General features: G+C 37.4%; 1 protein-coding gene across 1 annotated transcript in view; it reads right to left on the bottom strand.

Moving 5' to 3' along the window:
• Nucleotides 1-18101, bottom strand: part of CDH7 (cadherin 7) — a 117097-nt gene that overhangs the window by 18200 nt on the left and 80796 nt on the right. The window contains exons 7-9 of the mRNA XM_068562533.1: nt 5060-5196; nt 3673-3794; nt 2874-2991 (exon numbers count right to left, since the gene is read on the bottom strand). Of these exons, the coding sequence (XP_068418634.1) occupies nt 2874-2991; nt 3673-3794; nt 5060-5196 (377 nt within the window). The remainder of the gene's footprint in view (nt 1-2873; nt 2992-3672; nt 3795-5059; nt 5197-18101) is intronic.

Here is an 18101-nt window from a genome sequence, read left to right as displayed (position 1 = left end):
TATGTATAGCTGATTCACTTTGTTATACAACAGAAGCTAACAAACCATTGTAAAGCAATTATACTCCAATGAAGATGTTAAAAAAATAAATTAATTAATTAAAAAAAAAACAACTTTATCTGACTTAAGTCACTCTCCTTAGCTTCTTTTGACAGAGAGCCGTATTTCCAAATATTGGTTCATGTGAACACATTTTAATACATTTAGGTCATGCTATATGGTTATATCCAAAGAAACAGTTATAAAGTAAAACTGAACGGGAAAATGTTTATACATCATTTATTACATTACCTGCAACTTTGTAAAAATTATATATAATTTACCTTTTTACTAATCTTAACATTTCAAACCATATGCTTATAGAGAAGATAATAAAAATTAACAGGTTAAGTATTTTTGCATCATCATCAGAGAGCATAGGTGAAATTTCCAATCCATCTTTTCTTGGACAAGTTCCAAGCCCAAAATAGAAAGAAGTAAAATAAGCCACTCTAGTTTTAATTAAAATGAGTATGCATAGATATTCAAAAGAGGAATTATTGTGTAATTTTAAGAAATCCGTACTGGTACATAGGGTTACCAAAACACCATGTATATAAACATTTTGTCAGTGATAAAATAGGTCATTTGTGTTTAATTTATAATATATTCAATATTCTGTTTCATCTAACCTATTATGGTAATTATGAAACTTTTAACAGTGATCAGTAAGTCTGTATGACACAACTGTGATTTCTATATCAGAAATAGATTTTTTAATCTGCTAACAATTTGTTCAGTTAACTTGTCTTAATTAATTAATAATGGAATTTATGTGATTTTAAAATTTAGAGCAATTAATGAAAATATAATGGAAAAGAAGGAACACCAGGACCATAGTTTTACCCAGTGTGCTTTATCCAATGACATGAAAGAATGAACAATAATGAAAGAGCAAGCTGAAATCTGTTCTGTCTCAAACAGCACAGAACAGCAAGCACACATGAGACTGGAATTATAAATGTGGTAGGAAGAAAAGTGTTTGGTTTTCAGATTCCAGCTGGTAGGTTTTCATGTAAACAAATCTTTTATTTTAAAATGTACGAATTCAAGAGTGTTCATTAAAAAACTACACATGGAGTTGTTGAAGCATATTGTCTTGAGTATGTTTCTGTACCCCTGACACACACACCCCTAGTCTTTGCCTTCCAACCATTCAGATGTTATACATATTTATGATTTGATACACAAAGTTTTTTCAGAGTTGTTGATTTGTAACCTAACATGCCTGACATCAAATCACACACACACACACACACACACACACACACGACACGTTGAGGAGCACATGATAAAATGACCAATATCTGATGTATGTGATTTTAAAATTTACAGCAATGTTCACATGTTGAGGAACATAATGTTCACAAAAGAGATCACAAAATTCATCATGTTCTGTATGTGCTTCCTAAAATGGAAGTCAACGGATGAACTGACGTTCTTTCTTCCTATTCCTTATGTTTTCCTCCAAGATTCCCACAGACGAGGGAGCTCTGGGCTTGCCCTTGGGGAAATCTTTCAGTTGTGTGGCTGTGTCAATGTCCTGGAAATCCAGCCATTTTAGTGCCTGTGCTGTCCTACAATCGTGGTACTGGATGATGACAAATGGGGGAAACGTTCAGACCCTTCTTGGGAAAATCATAAACTCCCCTCTCTGCATCTGTGCTGGATGAATGCAAATGCTGAGAACTGTCCTTTCCAACTATGATTAAGTCAGAGAGTTTGGGATTACCCACATAGAGAATGTGCTTCCTTTTATGTTACTACGGGGAAAAGACAGTATCCTCATTTAGCAGAGAGCGGGATCAGAAACATGTATTATTTTCAGATTGAATTTCTGAGGCCAAAGTTGAATTTCCTGCAGTAAAATAAGTGGTGGCTTCAGGCAAAAGCACTTATAATGTCCATCTTCTGAAAGAAAGTATTTTTAGATAAGCCAGACTTAACAAATTTATTTCTACATTTTGTTTTTCTGAAAGCTGAGTAACACATTCAGACGGGAAGAATTACAATTCCTATATTGTTGGGGTATACTCCTTTCTCTTTATACAGAGAGAGAAGAGTATTCAAAATTAGACAATAGACAGCAAGTTCTCATGCTTCCTTTGAAAGTTTTTACAATTGTCTATATACTGTCTCTATGTCTAGAAGTATATATATATGTTTATATAATTGAGCAAAACCAGAATCTACCTATAGGTATTTGTAAAAATGTTTCTATAATGACATTTATAAAACTGATTAAGAGTGTTTATCTTTGAAGCAGAGAAATGGGATTTGGGATGATAGGGAATTCTTTGTTCTTTTTTAATTTTATATTTCTTTGCATAAAGAGTATATTTGTTATTTGCATGGATTACTTTTATTTTTATGTTAAAAATAAAACAATAACTGATGTTGGCATTGAAATATTAAGTCAAAGTTGATTTAGGTTGTAATGTGTTAAGTCCAATTATTTTCCTAACCTCTCAGGCTATGCCTAGGTAGTATAATCCTTGTTAAGCCATTTAGCTGGTCCTCAACTGATTAGATACTCTGGATTAAGAGCTTGGTATACAAGTAAGGAAGCAAATGTCTAGAAGACAGAGAGAGATGGATCTGGCTTCCCCCCTTCTTTGGATTTAGGCCTAAAATGATTTAAGTAGCAGTTTCTTCTTCATGACAGCAAATCCATAGATAAAAATTACTTAAGGGGCTCACTGCCCTTTAATTAATGTCCTCGCTGGTATGAAGAAGAAAAAAAATTACATAATCAGCATTCCTGAGTGAGAAAAAGTACTTGCTTAGAAAGCTTCTACCTGTTGCCTCCTCTGACAAAAAAAATTATACCTTACCTTTGTTATCTTTCAATGAGAAGTTGTGGTTATTCGTTGCATCCGTTGTTAAGCTGAAATAAAACTGGTGTCCATTGGATGGCTCATCTTTATCGACAGCACTGATTTTCTGGATAACCTAGGAACAGAGAATGTAAAACTTGAAAGCATGTTGGTGTGCTCAGCTGTCTTGTGAGGCAGGACAGAGCAAATTTACCCGGGTGATAAATATCATCTTCCTGAATGAGCTGTGTGAGGAGAGGGGGGAGGCGGTGGTGTCAGGTGTACTAATATGAACCCAATCTAAAAAGGGCTCCGAAAATCAAATCATGTCCTTTTCAAAATTCATATTTGAATTTACTTTTGTGAACCTCAGAAATAAGCTGTACCAACTGATTATACCACGTCAGTAAACATCACAGGACACTGACAATATAGATGAGTAGACCAAACCACAAGGAGATTACACTACACTTAATTCGTACAACTTCAAGGTACTTCAGCCCCGCTGTGTAATGTGGGAACTGGCCCAATCGAGCTTAACATGCTATATTTCTCCTTAAAAAAGCCTAAGCCCTTAACCGTTTAGCACGGCTTTTACAACGTTTACCTTTTCTTCCAGAGGAACTTTCATCATCCCAATTAAACAGAATTTGAAAGTTCCTTTAATATTAGTTGATGCTACACATCAAAGCGTTAGTTTTGCTGAAACACGCTGATTATATTTTATCTTAAAGCTGGCAGAATTTCAAAGGCAACCGCCGCCGGGCATCTTTAAAGAAATCACGAACGAGGAGCGTGGTATTCTGGAGACTCTCACCTGGCCTGGCTGGGCGTTTTCACAAACGGTGGTCTCATAGTCCATGGCAAATTCAGGGGCGTTGTCATTGATGTCAAGTATAGTGATGGCCACGTAGCCTCTTCCTATTTGAGATGGATTCTCTAATAAACGGGAAAACGTTTTTTTCATTTACAGGCACACCTCGTTCTACTGCACTTCACCTGAATGCGCTTTGCAGATATTGTGTGTTTTACAAATTGAAGGTTTGTGGCAACCCTTCATCAAGCGAGTCAATTGGTCCCATTTCTCTAATAACACTTGCTCACCTTGTGTCTCTGTCACATTTTGGTAATTCTCATAAGATTTCAAACTTTATTATTATTATTATATGTGTTATGGTGATCTGTGATCAGTGATCTTTGATGTTCCTAATGTTCCTACTGTAACTTGCTGAAGGATCACATGACAGTTAGCAGTTTTTGGCAATAAAGTATTTTTTAAATAAAGTGTAAACATTGATTTTTTTAGACATAATGCTATTTATTATATACTTAACCGATTACAGTATAGTATAAACACAACTTTCATATGCACTGAGAAACCAAAACATGTGTGTGACTCCTTCATTGTGGTATTCACTTTACTGTGGTGCCTGGAACTGAACCCACAATACCTCCACGGTCTGCTTGTTCTCAGAGTAAAGCTATTACTCCAACCCCATCTTACTTAGGAAACTCATATTTAAAACGATTAGAATCAACCAAAAATGTTTGCCTCTCTAAAGCACAATCTAATAAGGAAATGACTAAGACTTGAATAAAATCTAGAACCACAGCACTGTAGACTTTAAAGGGAGCAACGCAAACTCTGATCCAAATGTCATACACACACACACAGTGACAAGCCAGGAATTTCAATATTCTTTGATGCTAGAGCCGATTTTTGTATGAATACGTGTATATGTTATGTACCTATTACATATGTATATAACATGCACACAATATAATTATGCATTGTTCTCTCAATGTTTTTCTTATCAAGGACCAAAATTAGTTCAATATGAGAATGTTGAAATCTGGGTGTCTTGGTTAGAGATCAATTTACTATTTTTTTGTAAACTACTGGACCAACCCCATGTCAGCATAAATGCAGCACATGAAGTATGACCACAAAACAAGCAGAAACCCTCTGAGGGTAACTCGGGCCCATTATTTTACAGTAACCTCTTTTCACTAACTCTGTAAGTATTAGCAAATAAAGTTAGAGAATATAAATATTTCGCAGCTTGAAATTAGAAAATTTCAAAATTTTGCTGAATTCAAACAAACACCTAGTAAAATTCAAGTCGAAACTGTAAACTCATGTCAACCCATTCTCCACTCTCAATGTCCTCCATCCTAATTTAATGTTAAACCTTACAACTTACGGCTCTCCATTGCAAGGACTGTGATATTATGAACAGCATTTGTCTCTCGATCCAGAGATTTGGCGGTTGTAATAACTCCACTGTTGGCATCAATATTGAAGTATCTCTCCAAGTCTGTGTTTCTGTCAATTGAATACCTAATTGAATATTTAAAAAAAACAAACACTTCAATATTTGTTTGATTATAATTTGCTGAATTTATTTCATTAATTGCACAGCCAATCACCAAATTCTGCTGACTCCATGATCTGTCATACTAACATAAAATATGTCTAGTTTAAAACTTCACCAATGTTCCAGTTGATTCATAACCTGCTTGTTAGTAATCTCTGCTTTTCTGTCCAACAGTACAAAATAAAGACAATAGTATAATTATCTTCACAGTGGATTTGAATATGCCGTTATAAACTCCAAACTGTGGCTCCTAAAAAACATTCACATCAAAAAAAAAACAAAAACAAAAACAAAAAAACATTCACATCAGATTTAGAAGCCCTGGTCAAGATTAGAGGTCCCTCTAAAATGAAACATATGTAGACATCTGACCCATTCACATATACTTAGAAACATCTTTTGTCTTAATAACACCAGGTTGGTCTTAACCTTTCTGTTTTTATATTGCTCACTCGGGGGCCTTGACCAGGGTTCCACAGACATGTTTCAAAGCAGAACCCCTCAGTGTGGAGAAAAGGGAACCCTCCTACACTGTTGATGGGAATGTAAATTGGTACAACCACTATGGAGAACAGTATTAAGGCTCCTTAAAAAACTAAATATAGAACCATCGTATGGTCCAACAATTCCACTCCTGGGCATATATCCAGAGAAAGCCATAATTCGAAAAGATACATGCACCCCAATGTGCACAGCAGCACTATTTACAATAGCCAAGACATGGAAGTAACCTAAATGTCCATCAACACAGGAATGGATAAAGAAGATGTGGTACATATATACAATGAAATATTACTCAGCCATTAAAAAGAATGAAATAATGCCATTTGTAGCAACATGGATGGACCTAGAGATTATCATACTAAGTGAAGTAAGTCAGACAGAAAAAGACATATCATATGATATCACTTATATGTGGAATCTAAAAAAGTGATACGAATGAACTTGTTTACAAAACAGAAGCAGACTCACAGACTTTGAAAACAAACTTATGGTTACCAAAGGGGAAAGGTGGGGGGAGAGATAAATTAGTAGTTTGGGATTAACATATACGATATAATCAACAAGGACCTACTGTATAGCACAGGGAACTCTACTCAATATTCTGTAATAACCTATATAGGAAAAGAATCTGAAAAAGAATGGATATATGCATAACTGAATCACTTTGCTGTACACCTGAAACTAACACAACATTGTAAATCAACTATAATCCAATATAAAATAAAACTTTTAAAAAAAGTAGAATGCCTCAAATTACATAAATATTTTGGCATGTAAAGGCTTTTCTCAAAATATCTCTATCTAAATATTAGTAAATAACTACCACTCGTATTCTTGTTCAATTATGCTATTTTTTGATTCATATACAAAAATTCTCCCTTCCCTCATTAATGACTATCTTCAAATGTCCTTGTGTTTCTAGGTGGGTGAAATAAGGACTCTCATTTAAAAACAAATAATTACACAAATGAACAAATGAACAAACAGATAAACACACACCCAATTTCAGAAAGTATTCTCTGTTTCCATAGTAGTTCAACTACTATTATTAAATAGAATCATCTACTACTAGTCTGCTATATAACAAGATGCAAGAAACTTAAAAAGGAAAGAGAAGGCATAGGAAAATGTTACAAAAAAACTGACCACAGATCCACAAATATTATTGTCTTTGTGCAGCAACAGGTATTTGAGAATATTACAAAGTTATTTTTGATGGCTTCTGTTTTCTTGATGGCATAGGAGACAAGGTTGTCAGCTAAGACAGAGAGGAGAAGGTGGTTTGAGGAGGAGAGAGAATTCCTTTTTTTAGAAGAGACAAAAATGCATATACTAGGGAGAATATAATGGAATAGCTGAGCATCGTGGATTGCCCCTTTGAGATTTATGTACATTGACTTAATGTAAAACCAGTCATCCCGTTTGTCTGTCTTGCTTTGTTCTCATCTATGTATTTGAAGATACATAAAAAGGAGAGGGTTGGGTTTAACCAGTCATGGACAATGAGAGGAGAGGAGGGTTAGGAGGATAAGGGTACCAACATGTGAGTGATGATAATGAAGGTCCACGGTCTCTAAGTTTGTAAGAGAGAACCGAGGAAATAAGGGAAGGCAGATTGACATCGAGAAGATTCTGGTAGCACCAATTGGTGGTAGGACTTTACCAGGATGCAGAATTGCTGGAGTGGGAAGTAGCAGACAGAGAATGAGATACCTGAAGTCGATTTTCAACAGTAGTGTATCTATGAGAGTTAGCAAGCCAAGGGTATGTTCATAAGAATCTATGACAAAACTGAGGCAGAGAAACAGATCACTAAAGTCAAGACGACCAAGAAAGTGAGAAGCCAAAAGTGACGGTGGGGAGAAATAAAATAATCTGCGTACTAAAATCCTCAACAAATCAGTGTGATTACTATATATTTGATGGTTGATAGCAACATGAAAAATTTTGAGTAAAGTATGGTGATGCATTCTACAAAAGAGTTGACAGTTTGAAAGGGAAAAGAAAATTAAATAGTTTGAAAATGGCAAAGGCAGTACAAAATATACTCACCCTCACCTCCAGTATCTGTGCTACATGAGATATGAGAGGAAAAATAAATCTTGAGTTTCCCCCATACCCTCTACTTACCATCCTTTTATTGTAGCTAAGTGTCTTTATTCAAATCAAAATCAAACCATTCTACTTGAGCTATCCATCCTATCTGCTGACCTCAAGAATGTTTCTCCTGGGATTTGGATCCTTTTCCATCTCTACAGCTTTATTTGAATCAAAAACATGTGTGTTTTCTATTTTAAAAAAACAAATTTCTTCCATTTGTGTCAAGTTCATCGTTGGCCTCCACATGGTCAAATCCATTGTTCACTTTTCTTTTCTTACTTTCTATCTCATTTAAATTTACCACAATTGACCACTGACAACTCCTCAAAACACATTCTCCTTCTGCCTTTATTAATACCACATATTCCCTGTTGTTCTCCTACCTCACTCTCTGCTCCTTTCAGTCACCTCGGCTGGTTTACCCTCCCCTTTGTTGTCTTTAACTACTCGCACTCCCCCAAAACCTTTTCCACGGACTCCCTTCTCTTCTTTGTAAAAACACTTTTCCTTGCAACTTACAGAGTCCTATAGCTTAATTCACTTCTATATTTTTGATGACACCTACAGTTATATAAAATTTCCTTGGCCAACCAAACTTACATATTGAATTACTTACTTAGTAGAACCACATAAATACACAACCTGCCCTGAAACGTAACATGCCCAGACTGATGTTGTCTCCTACCAACCCCCAAACCTCCTCCACCCTCACGCCTTTCCACCTGAGCAAATGACACTACCAGTCACTTGGTTACTCAAACTAAAAACCTAGATTTGTTTTTCTTTCTTGTCTCTGCATCCAAGTTTTCAATAGTACTTGACGGTAGATATCATTCCAAGCTACTGCCTACTTTAGCCTAGACTTTGCATCATTTTACTCCTTATCAACATACTTCAATTCTTATTGTCTACAGTCTACTTCCCACACAACAGCCATGCAAACAAGAAATGAGTTTATTTAATGTTAAAAATAGACTTTAATTTTCAATTACATAGAAGACCTAGATTTTCTCCTCTGAAATGTTGCTTTAGTCAAAACATTATATGCCAATATTTCATAGTATTAACGTATTCTCTATGTATGCAACGATTATACATATATAATTATTTAATTATATGTATAAATATATATTATATAGATATATATATAATCCAATGGTAATAGAATAATTAATATTAATGTATGACATGAAGATTATAACTCAATACCCATGCACTCATGCATCAATCGAGCCAATACTAAAAGCCTGAACTGTTCATTTTTTTCAAACTACTATGGTAATGTTTGTATATTCAGGAAAAAACAGACTTTTAGATTCTTACAAAGCAAAAAGGCCTTGAACTTGGCATATATCTGTCTTAATGAGTTCATGCAATCCCCCCCACTGAGCTAAAGTCAATAACTAAAACATTTGCCTCTATTATCAATAGTCTCAAAACTCCCAGCATTCGAATAAAGGATATTAAACTTGATAATTCATTTAATATGTTAAATATCTCCAACTTCTGTTCACCTCATAGAAAAACCCCTATACCTTTTGGGGATGTAGTTATCACCTACGCTTCTATAAATTTTGAGAAGAATGGACACCAAAGTTTCTATCATCCAAATATTAATTATTTCTAAATCATAAACTCTGTAGCTTCCACTTATAACTTGAGTGTATCTTTATTTTTTATTTCTTTTACATTTTTTTCTTCCAGTTTTATTGTGATATAATCAACATACAGCACTATATAAGTTTACGGTTACAGCATGATGATTTGACTTACATACAACATGAAATACCACAATTCAGTATATTTTTAAATAGCTATAACTCTTACTTAGCTTTCACTAAATAGCCTCATATATATGTATTTGGTATTTCATGAATTATTCTGATATTCTTATGTCTCCCTTTCACTCATTCATACATTCAGCAATTAATCTGGAGGACCTGCATGTGACGCTGTATCTCAGGAAATACAGTATATAAACAAAATATTTTGAAAGGTAGCAATCTATAATAAGTATTTAGGAGAAAACCAACAAATTGCTACTCTCAATGAAGGAAACTGGGACAGGCGTGGGAAGGGAATGAGGAATTATCTTGAGAAGAGGTGGAAACCTGGGCAAGGACCAGGAGTAGACAAACCATGGAAAATAGTCACAGTGGTTATTATATCTCTTAATCACAAGGACTTGAGATACCCCCAGTATTAAAGGGGTTCCCTATTTTCTACCAGCCCCTCTGGACTCTGGACATGCAAAAAGCAAGAATTTATGTGTGACACATTAGCTAATGATAAAGTTACCTGAAGGGGAAAAAAAAAAATCCTTAACCAAGAGAAATAAAGAAAATACGGGAGAGGAACCAAGATGGCAGAGTAGAAGGACGTGCTCTCACTCCCTCTTGCGAGAACACCAGAATCACAACTAGCTGCTGGACAATCATCAACGGGAAGGCACTGGAACTCAACAAAAAAAGATACCCCACATCCAAAGACAAAGGAGAAGCCACAATGAGACGGTAGGAGGGGCGCAATCAGAGTAAAATCAAATCCCATAACTGGTGGGTGGGTGACTCACAGACTGGCAAACACTTATACCACAGAAGTCCACCCACTGGAGTGAAGGTTCTGAGCCCCACGTCAGGCTTCCCAACCTGGGGTTCTGGCAACGGGAGGAGGAATTCCTAGAGAATCAGACTTTGAAGCCCAGTGGGAATTGATTGCAGGACTTCGACAGAACTGGGGGAAACAGAGACCCCACTCTTGGAGGGCGCACACAAAATAGTGTGCACATTGGGACCCAGGGGAAGGAGCAGTGATCCCGGGGGAGACTGAACCAGACCTACCTGCTAGTGTTGGAGGGTCTCCTGCAGAGGCGGGGGGTGGCTCTGTTTCACTGTGGGGACAAGGACACTGGCAGCAGAAGTTCTGGGAAGTGCTCCTTGGCGTGAGCCCTCCCAGAGTCTGTCATCAGCCCCACCAAAGAGCCCAGGTAGGCTCCAGTGTTGGGTTGCCTCAGGCTAAACAACCAACAGGGAGGGAACCCAGCCCCACCCATCTACAGTCAAGTGGATTAAAGTTTTACTAAGCTCTGACCACCACAGCAACAGCCAGCTCTACCCACCACCAGTCCCTCCCATCAGGAAACCTGCACAAGCCTCTTAGACAGCCTCATCCACCAGAGGGCAGACAGCAGAAACAAGAACTACAGTCCTGCAGCCTGTGGAACAAAAACCACATTCACAGAAAGATAGACAAGATGAAAAGGCAGAGGGCTATATACCAGATGAAGGAACAAGATAAAACCCCAGAAAAACAACTAAATGAAGTGGAGATAGGCAACCTTCCAGAAAAAGAATTCAGAATAATGATAGTGAAGATGATCCAGGACCTCAGAATAAGACTGGAGGCAAAGATCGAGAAGATGCAAGAAATGTTTAACAAAGACCTAGAAGAATTAAAGAACAAACAGAGATGAACAATACAATAACTGAAATGAAAACTACACTAGAAGGAATCAATAGCAGAATAACTGAGGCAGAAGAACAGATAAGTGACCTGGAAGACACAATGGTGGAATTCACTGCTGCAGAACAGAATAAAGAAAAAAGAATGAAAAGAAATGAAGACAGCCTAAGAGACCTCTGGGACAACATTAAACGCAACAACATTCGCATTATAGGGGTCCCAGAAGGAGAAGAGAGAGAGAAAGGACCAGAGAAAATATTTGAAGAGATTATAGTCGAAAACTTCCCTAACATGGGAAAGGAAATAGCCACCCAAGTCCAGGAAGCGCAGAGAGTCCCATACAGGATAAATCCAAGGAGAAACACACCGAGAGACACAGTAATCAAACTGGCAAAAATTAAAGACAAAGAAAAATTACTGAAAGCGGCAAGGGAAAAACAACAAATAACATACAAGGGAACTCCCATAAAGTTAACAGCTGATTTCTCAGCAGAAACTCTACAAGCCAGAAGGGAACGGCATGCTATACTTAAAGTGATGAAAGGGAAGAACCTACAACCAAGATTACTCTACCCAGTAAGGATGTCATTCAGATTTGGTGGAGAAATCAAAAGCTTTACAGACAAGCAAAAGCTAAGAGAATTCAGCACCACCAAACCAGCTCTACAATAAATGCTAAAGGAACTTCTCTAAGTGGGAAACACAAGAGAAGAAAAGGACCTACAAAAACAAACCCAAAACAATTAAGAAAATGGTCATAGGAACATACATATCGATAATTACCTTAAACGTGAATGGATTAAATGCTCCAACCAAAAGACACAGGCTTGCTGAATGGATGCAAAAACAAGACCCATCTATATGCTGTCTACAAGAGACCCACTTCAGACCTAGGGACACATACAGACTGAAAGTGAGGGGATGGAAAAAGTTATTCCATGCAAATGGAAATCAAAAGAAAGCTGGAGTAGCTATACTCATATCAGATAAAATAGACTTAAAAATAAAGAATGCTACAAGAGACAAGGAAGGACACTACATAATGATCAAGGGATCAATGCAAGAAGAAGATATAACAATTATAAATATGTATGCACCCAACATAGGAGTACCCCAATACATAAGGCAACTGCTAACAGCTATAAAAGAGGAAACTGAAAGTAACACAATAATAGCGGGGGACTTTAACACCTCACTTACACCAATGGACAGATCATCCAAAATGAAAATAAATAAGGAAACACAAGCTTTAAATGACACAATGGACCAGATAGATTTAATTGATATTTATAGGACATTCCATCCAAAAACGGCAGATTACACGTTCTTCTCAAGTGTACACGGAGCATCCTCCAGGATAGATCACATCTTGGGTCACAAATCAAGCCTCAGTAAATTTAAGAAAATTGAAATCATATCAAGCATCTTTTCTGACCACAACACTATGAGATTAGAATTGAATTACAGGGAAAAAAACGTAAAAAACACAAACACATGAAGACTAAACAATATGTTACTAAATAACCAAGAGATCACTGAAGAAATCAAAGAGGAAATCAAAAAATACCTAGAGACAAAAGACAATGAAAACACGATGATCCAAAACCTATGGGATGCAGCAATAGCAGTTCTAAGAGGGAAGTTTATAGCTACACAAGCCTACCTCAAGAAACAAGAAAAATCTCAAATCAAAAATCTAACCTTACACCTAAAGGAACTAGAGAAAGAAGAACAAACAAAACCCAAAGTTAGCAGAAGGAAAGAAATCATAAAGATCAGAGCAGAAATAAATGAAATAGAAACAAAGAAAACAACAGCAAAGATCACTAAAACTAAAAGCTGGTTCTTTGAGAAGATAAACAAACTTGATAAACCATTAGCCAGATTCATCACGAAAAAGAGGGAGAGGACTCAAATCAATAAAGTTAGAAATGAAAAAGGAGAAGTTACAACATACACCACAGAAATAGAAAGCAACCAAAGAGACTACTACAGGCAACTCTATGCCAATAAAATGGACAACCTGGAAGAAATGGACAAATTCTTAGAAAGGTATAACCTTCCAAGACTGAACCAGGAAGAAATATAAAATACAAACAGACCAATCACAAGTAATGAAATTGAAACTGTGATTAAAAATCTTCCAACAGGGGGCTTCCCTGGTGGTGCAGTGGTTGAGAATCTGCCTGCCGGTGCAGGGGACACGGGTTCGAGCCCTGGTCTGGGAGGATCCCACATGCCATGGAGCAACTGGGCCCGTGGGCCACAATTACTGAGCCTGCGCGTCTGGAGCCTGTGCTCCGCAACAAGAGAGGCCACGACAGTGAGAGGCCCGCGCACCGCAATGAAGAGTGGCCCCCGCTTGCCACAACTAGAGAAAGCCCTCGCACAGAAACGAAGACCCAATACAGCCAAAAATAAATAAATTAAAATGGTGCTAATATTAAAAAAAAAAAAAAAATCTTCCAACAAACAAAAGTCCAGGACCAGATGGCTTCACAGGTGAATTCTATCAAACATTTAGAGAAGAGCTAACACCCATCCTTCTCAAACTCTTCCAAAAAATTGCAGAGGAAGGAACACTCCCAAACTCATTCTGTGAGGCCACCATCACCCTGATACCAAAACCAGACAAAGATACTACAAAAAAAGAAAATAACAGACCAATATCACTGATGAATACAGATGCAAAAATCCTCAACAAAATACTAGCAAACAGAATCCAACAGCACATTAAAAGGATCATACACCATGATCAAGTGGGGTTTATCCCAGGGATGCAAGGATTCTTCAATATACACAAATCAATCAATGTGATACACCATATTAACAAACTGAAGGAGAAAAACCATATGATCATCTCAACAGATGCAGAAAAAGCTTTTGACAAAGTTCAACACCCATTTATGATAAAAACTCTCCAGAAAGTGGGCATAGAGGGAACCTACCTCAACATAATAAAGGCCATATAGGACAAACCCACAACAAACATCATTCTCAATGGTGAAAAACTGAAACCAGTTCCTCTAAGATCAGGAACAAGAGAAAGGATGTCCACTCTCACCACTATTATTCAACATAGTTTTGGAAGTCCTAGCCACGGCAATCAGAGAAGAAAAAGAAATAAAAGGAATACAAATTGGAAAAGAAGAAGTAAAACTGTCACTGTTTGCAGATGACATGATACTATACATAGAGAATCCTAAAAATGCCACCAGAAAACTACTAGAGCTAATCAATGAATTTGGTAAAGTTGCAGGATACAAAATTAATGCACAGAAATCTCTTGCATTCCTATACACTAATGATGAAAAATCTGAAAGAGCAATTACGGAAACACTCCCATTTACCTTTGCAAAAAAAAAAGAATAAACTACCTAGGAATAAACCTACCTAGGGAGACCAAAGACCTGTATGCAGAAAACTATAAGACACTGATGAAAGAAATTAAAGATGATACCAACAGATGGAGAGATATACCATGTTCTTGGATTGGAAGAATCAATATTGTGAAAATGACTATACTACCCAAGCAATCTACAGATTCAATGCAATCCCTATCAAATTACCAATGGCATTTTTTTACAGAACTAGAACAAATCATCTTAAAATTTGTATGGAGACACAAAAGACCCCGAATAGCCAAAGCAGTCTTGAGGGAAAAAAACGGAGCTGGAGGAATCAGACTCCCTGACTTCAGACTATACTGCAAAGCTACAGTAATCAAGACAATATGGTACTGGCACAAAAACAGAAACATAGATCAATGGAACAAGATAGAAAGCCCAGAGATAAACCCACGCACCTATGGTCAACTAATCTATGACAAAGGAGGCAAAGATATACAGTGGAGAAAAGACAGTCTCTTCAATAAGTGGTGCTGGGAAAACTGGACAGCTACATGTAAAAGAATGAAATTAGAACACTCCCTAACACCATACACAAAAATAAACTCAAAAGGGATTAGAGACCTAAATGTAAGACTGGACACTATCAAACTCTTAGAGGAAAACATAGGAAGAGCACTCTTTGACATAAATCACAGCAAGATCTTTTTTGATCCACCTACTAGAGTAATGGAAATAAAAGCAAAAATAAACAAATGGGACCTAATGAAACTTCAAAGCTTTTGCACAGCAAAGGAAATGATAAACAAGATGAAAAGACAGCCCTCAGACTGGGAGAAATTATTTGCAAACGAATCAACGGACAAAGGATTAATCTCCAAAATATATAAACAGCTCATTCAGCTCAATATTAAAGAAACAAACAGCCCAATCCAAAAATGGGCAGAAGACCTAAATAGACATTTCTCCAAAGAAGACATACAGATGGCCAAGAAGAACATGAAAAGATGCTCAACATCACTAATTATTAGAGAAATGCAAATCAAAACTACAATGAGGTATCACCTCACACCAGTTAGAATGGGCATCATCAGAAAATCTACAAACAACAAATGCTGGAGAGGGGGTGGAGAAAAGGGAACCCTCTTGCACTGTTGGTGGGAATGTAAATTGATACAGCCACTATGGAGAACAGTATGGAGGTTCCTTAAAAAACTAAAAATAGATTTACCATATGATCCAGCAATCCCACTACTGGGCGTATACCCAGAGAAAACCATAATTCAAAAAGACACGTGCACCCCAATGTTCATTGCAGCACTATTTACAATAGCCAGGTCATGGAAGCAACCTAAATGCCCATCAACAGATGAATGGATAAAGAAGATGTGGTACATATATACAATGGAATATTATTCAGCCATAAAAAGGAACGAAATTGAGTCATTTGTTGAGACGTGGATGGATCTAGAGACTGTCATACAGAGTGAAGTAAGTCAGAAAGAGAAAAACAAATATCGTATATTAACGCATGTATGTGGAACCTAGAAAAATGGTACAGATGAGCCGGTTTGCAGGGCAGAAGTTGAGACACAGACGTAGAGAACAGACATATGGACACCAAGCGGGGAAAACTGCGGTGGGGTGGGGATGGTGGTGTGCTGAATTGGGTGATTGGGATTGACATGTATACACTGATGTGTATAAAACTGATGACTAATAAGAACCTGCAGTATAAAAAAACAAACAAACAAAACAACTAAAAAAAAAAAAAATACGGGCACTTTTTAGAGTGAGCAGGGGAAATTGTCTCTGAATTAGAATCTGGGAGGGCTGAGTGAGCCAAAAGAGAGAGAGGGTTCTGAAGAAGCTGGGAGAAGCACACTCTTTGCAGCTCCGGATCTACTGGCTTAAGGACAGAGAAATACAGTTGCCTGAATCAATTAGAGGCTGAACAGGAAAGAAAGGGACTGGTGTTTCTCTAATCATGACCCAAAGTTATCTTTAAAGCAGCTTGTGCTGCAGTTAGTGGTGTGCACACTCACAACGATCCCTCTAGTTTCTATAAATTACAACCTAAAATACTTGACCTCTTTCACTGTATGTTGGAGTGACCAATGAAAGAGATCGCTTCCATATTTTTGCAGCACTAGCAGTTAAAGCTTCTGCCCTCTCCATGTATTATGCAGACACCTCCAAATCTCAATAACCAGCCTCAATCCTTCTTCTGAGATTTCCTAAACTACTCCAGATACCGGCAACATCTTCAACTAAAGCTCAGAATATCTGAAAGCAGATTCATCAACCTGTCCCTCCCTCTAAATATACTGAGAATGTAGAACATATACATTTTTTTCCTAATCCTCAAACAGCTATGTAAGGTCATGTGTGACTGAGACTTTTACTTGCGCACCTAATATCCACTTGCCCTTAGTTCTTATTAATAGATCCCTGCTTTTGTTGGAGGCAACCATGTGTCCAGCTGAAAAACTACACTTGCTAGCCTCCCTGTAGATGCAGTGTCCTTATAGCTAAGGTTTAACAAATGAGATGCAAAAGAAAGTTGTGTTGAACATCATTGAAAAACTCCCTCAAGGATAGGAGAGAGTTGCTAATTCAGCTGGCATTTGATTTTTGCCCCTTCCCCTCTATCTCATGTGGGACATGAACACAATGGAGAGCAACCCAAAAGTCATCTTGTAAATATGAGGTGATGAGTGCCCGACATAAGAAGCCAAGCCCTTGATGACACTATCCTGCCAAATTGTCAGTCTTTGACTGCCTGGCTCCAGACTTCTCATTGGTAAGTCATTAGCGTTAAGCTTTGTTTCAACCAGCCAAGCACAATTTCTAACTAAGGCAAGCAGGTACCATTATTGCTGTATTTCAGTATTGGACTTTAAAGTCTCACAGCTGGTTGTTGATGGAACCAGGATTCAGAACCGTATCTGTCTGAACCATCTTTCCAGTATATATCACATCGCACATAGATGAGCTTTAAGTCTCTACTACCTACCACTCTAGAATTCAGCCTCTTTTCGTTTTGTTTTTCCACTGCTCTATCTAAAACTCTAAGACAGTTACACTGATGTATTAACTGACTAAATGACAATATGGTGTGTATCTCCACTGAGGTGCCTCTCCTCACGTTGGCCCTTCTTTACTCCTATTTTCCCTCCTTCCAATCCCTGTAGTCCTACTACTCCTTAAAGACAATCCTCTGCCTTGGTAAGGCACCAAGCCTTCCCAATTACTTCAGAAATCGAGCCTTTTTAAGAAAGCCTGCAGTATACAGGGCCCATGGCCTTCACTACAAGCTCTCTGTGCCGCACCACCACGAACCACAGACTGGGCAATATTTACAGCCACAATCCTGCAGCAAACCTACCGTACTAATTTGGGCTTTTCATTCGCCATTTGTACCCTTCTGTTTCTTCATCTGCAAAATGAGAAAA

The sequence above is a fragment of the Eschrichtius robustus genome, chromosome 14, assembly GCF_028021215.1.
Source record: "Eschrichtius robustus isolate mEscRob2 chromosome 14, mEscRob2.pri, whole genome shotgun sequence".
NCBI classification, from domain to species: Eukaryota; Metazoa; Chordata; class Mammalia; order Artiodactyla; family Eschrichtiidae; genus Eschrichtius; species Eschrichtius robustus.
Note: the sequence above shows the minus strand (reverse complement) of the source record. Positions and strands in the feature narration are given on the sequence as shown.